General features: G+C 41.5%; 1 protein-coding gene across 1 annotated transcript; it reads right to left on the bottom strand.

Moving 5' to 3' along the window:
• Nucleotides 1–264: 264 nt before the first annotated feature.
• Nucleotides 265–3,776, bottom strand: LOC141027259 (uncharacterized). The gene is made up of 5 exons (XM_073504248.1): nucleotides 3,675–3,776; nucleotides 3,527–3,568; nucleotides 890–1,054; nucleotides 631–807; nucleotides 265–372 (listed from the first exon to the last, which is right to left on the bottom strand). The coding sequence occupies exons 1-5, from the start codon at nucleotides 3,774–3,776 to the stop codon at nucleotides 265–267; spliced, it is 594 nt and encodes a 197-aa protein (XP_073360349.1).

Here is a 3,776-nt window from a genome sequence, read left to right as displayed (position 1 = left end):
CACGCAGGTGGCATACTAATATTCCAGGGATCGAATCCTGTTGTTGGCGTTTTGTTTTTTCTGGTTCAGTATTTTTCTTTTCCTTAAAAACGGCCCAATATATAGGAACCAAAGACGGACGAAAAACTAATGGTCCCACTGTGGACAATAAAAAGTGGAGAAACAATCCTCCCTTTTATGCTCATGAACACCAGTCACATTTGAAGGACAATAAAAGTGACTGATCTTCATTTGTACACATGAGCATAAAAGCTGTCACATACTTCAATGCATCTCAAGAACACCAGTCACACGCATGCACCGAAGAATCTCCTTGTTATGTTCTAGACAGTGATACACGTAGCATGCTGTTTCTGTAATTTGTCCATTAACCTGGATACAAGGACATAAGATCAACAATGGAACATAAATGGGGAAAGGAAGAGTTTCATAACAATGATGTGTGATGTATTGGATGAATAAAAAAGTGTCAACATTGCGTAATATTCATCTAAGCATAGTAGGTATGAGGTTTCAGCTAGTAATGCAATGTAAACTTCACGGATTACAGGGGAACAAGAAACAGAGAGTAAATGACATGGTGCATATCAGAGAGTAAATGACATCAGGAAAGGCAACCAGTGAGCTCACTAGACCAGGTTTGATGACGAAGTTAAGATTTTGCAGGAATATTTGTAATCCTTTGCTCCTATGCTTGCTGTCCTCACCACTCAGCTCTAATTCCTCTTCAGGAACTATGATATGTAACAGGTTTTTCATGCCCCACATCACTTCCAAGACAAGTTCATCATAGCGGCAGACAATATTCTGCAGAAGACACATCAGAACTGGGATGGTGGCTGTTGTACTTCGTACAAGCAAAAGAGGAGAAGGCAGGAATTAGGCTGACCAGTTCTTTTTCAATAATGTATTTATGCTCAAGCTTTCCAACAAGAAGTTTCTCTCCAAACCACCATTTCTTAATCATTGTAGCAAGGCGTCCATCTATACCAGAACTAGGATTAATGGCATCTGACTTGTTCTCGAACTTCTGGAATTCACATTCACAGGCCACCTGGTGAACAAATGCAGAATTATGAGCATGATAAAGGAAAGACATGTCAAAGTATAGTAGGTTTCTTCACCGAATATTTCACACCACATTGACACCATTTGTGCCAGGGCCAGTCATTATATTCCTAATATTTGGGAAATTTCTTGCTATTTGTTTGCGAAGATCGTCACTCTTCCAAAATTATCTGAACATTATACTCCCTCCGTCCCAAAATTCTTGTCTTAAATTTGTCTAGATGCAGATGTATCTAGTCACATTTTAGTGTTAAATACATCCGTATCTAGACAAATCTAAGACAATATTTTGGGACGGAGGGAGTATTTTTGTCACAGCTTTTAACTAAGATAACCCTGTACAGCAGTAATAGATTATGCCCCCTGATTGCTGACCTGCTCACAAAGATCAAGGAGGAGGCCGCCCTTTGGGCTGCCGCTGGCGCGTTAGGGCTTAGAGCCATCATCCCGCAAACCTGGGACGTCCATTGACTATCATCATCCCGAACTGTAACCGCCTCCCAGGAGGATCGTAACTATTAAACCCCCTTCTTTTCAATACAATGAAACGCAAGCTCTTTTGCGTTTTCTCGAAAAAAAGACAATTGAAGTGTCCAATTTTGTGGAAACAGATAAATGAATAAAGTACTTGCAAGAAATCGTATGATCACAGGAAATGGTGGTTTAAAGCTATTGTCAAAAAAGAATTATTTGGTTTGTTCTGTACCTGCTTTCTAGCAGATACGAAAGATCTAGGCAGTCACTAACAATGTTTTGCCTACAATCAAACCATCAGGTAAATATGAAGTGTCATCTAACTAGACAAATGCGGTCCAACATGCGTGCTGACTAATTATGCAAGTAAACTGACAGAGGACAATCTCTTGTGAATCAGTTTAATAGATTCTCCAACACCATTAACCTCATGCAGGTCTAATCGTTTTCATTAAACAACCCATGGAACAACCTTTCTTTCCAACATTTTTAAGCACCTCCCCTCCCACCCCCCCCCCCCCCAAAAAAAAAGTAAACAGTGATGACCTCATCATCGTACCTGGGCTTTGAGGACTCAGCCACATGGATAGTCTAATCTAACGCGCTCTGCATGAGTAAAAAAATAGCTCCTAGCCCAGTGGTCAGCGAACGGCTGTGTAAGCTGGCCGACGCAGGTTCGAGCCTCGGCTCGGACTCTGCTGTCTCACATTCTCCTCTTAATTAAAAAATCAGTAGGGGCTTCTCCCCCTACTTGTCTAGTTTAAGTATAAATCTTGTTATGAACACGCTAGTTTCTTTTTTTAACGAAAATCTGGCGTTGCAGCTTTTCATCACTTGGAAGGAGATAAAAAGTCAGTTGTACATGCCCGAGGGTCAGCGTCAAAGAACCGTCCGGTGCCGCAACAACAGGTTGCCACACGCGCCGCAATAGGGATCGCAAAACACTAATGTTCAGTCAGGTTCCAGGGGTCTATGCATCAGGCTGTAAATCTTGCATTTCTGGGCTGAATTCGAGAGCTCGAGTGCAGCTTTTCATCACTTGGAAGGAGATAAAAAGTCAGTTGTACATGCCCGAGGGTCAGCGTCAAAGAACCGTCCGGTGCCGCAACAACAGGTTGCCACACGCGCCGCAATAGGGATCGCAAAACACTAATGTTCAGTCAGGTTCCAGGGGTCTATGCATCAGGCTGTAAATCTTGCATTTCTGGGCTGAATTCGAGAGCTCGAGTGCACGCTAGTTATAAGAGATGAAAACAGGCTCTTTCATCGGTCACTACACGTTTCAGTGATGGTACAGCCTACAAAATCAGACAATCGTACAAGAAACAACCATTCCATGCAAAGCTCTACCATAAGGCCTAATAGCCAAAAATTTCGAGCATCATGCAACTTTGCCCTTTCTTGACATCAATTTAAGAGCGACAAGCTCATACACAACAACTGAAGTGACTGTTAGTGTGGGATTACTTCAAAAGATGGCTGAATTGAGTAAGAATTAAATGTCAATATCTTTCAGGGTATTCAACGGCCCTAAATTTGGCCAGTGGTAACTTGCGCAGATGAGTCACAATTTATAAAAACAATGGGAAATTAACACACACATATTTTACCAGCTAGGATGGGGCATAGGGCATGAGATTAAATGAGAAACTAGGCATCATGTATAAAAGATGGTGGCTGCCACGAAAATTAAGGCAATGTGGGTAGCAATTCATGGTACTGAAGCTGTCAGCAGAGGCTACTAGCCACAAAGCAACCGAGACACTCATGACTTCAAGTCTTTAACACAGATTTCATTCGGTTGCTACGTAAAAGATGCTACAAACATAAACATTGACAATGAACTGAGCAAGAACAAGAATTCATAAGAAATATGGGTGACAAGCAAACCAATCAATCGCTGATAATGATTAATGAAAGAACAAGAGTTGTGAACCAAAGAAGAGAAAGAAAAAGAATAAGGAAATTAAGTGATCAATGCTACCAGGTCAACCGTGGTTTTGTTGGCAAATTTAGTCCAGATGATCTGCAAAAACGAAACCGGGAAGATGTTGGAACATTTAGACTGAGGACAAGAAAAGGAAACAAAGTAGTGGATTCAGTATCAGTCTAACAATCTATCAAGGAATTACCTCAAGCGGTTTTTCTTCGAAGAGAAAACCCCCATCAATGCCCAAGATTGCAAAACCAGAAGGTGTCTCAAAGAGCAGCTTCAGAAGAGTTTCATCCGCCAT

This window comes from Aegilops tauschii, chromosome 7, assembly GCF_002575655.3.
Source record: "Aegilops tauschii subsp. strangulata cultivar AL8/78 chromosome 7, Aet v6.0, whole genome shotgun sequence".
Lineage (NCBI taxonomy): Eukaryota > Viridiplantae > Streptophyta > Magnoliopsida > Poales > Poaceae > Aegilops > Aegilops tauschii.
The sequence above is the reverse complement of the archived record's forward strand: the minus strand, read 5'-3'. Positions and strand labels throughout refer to the sequence as shown.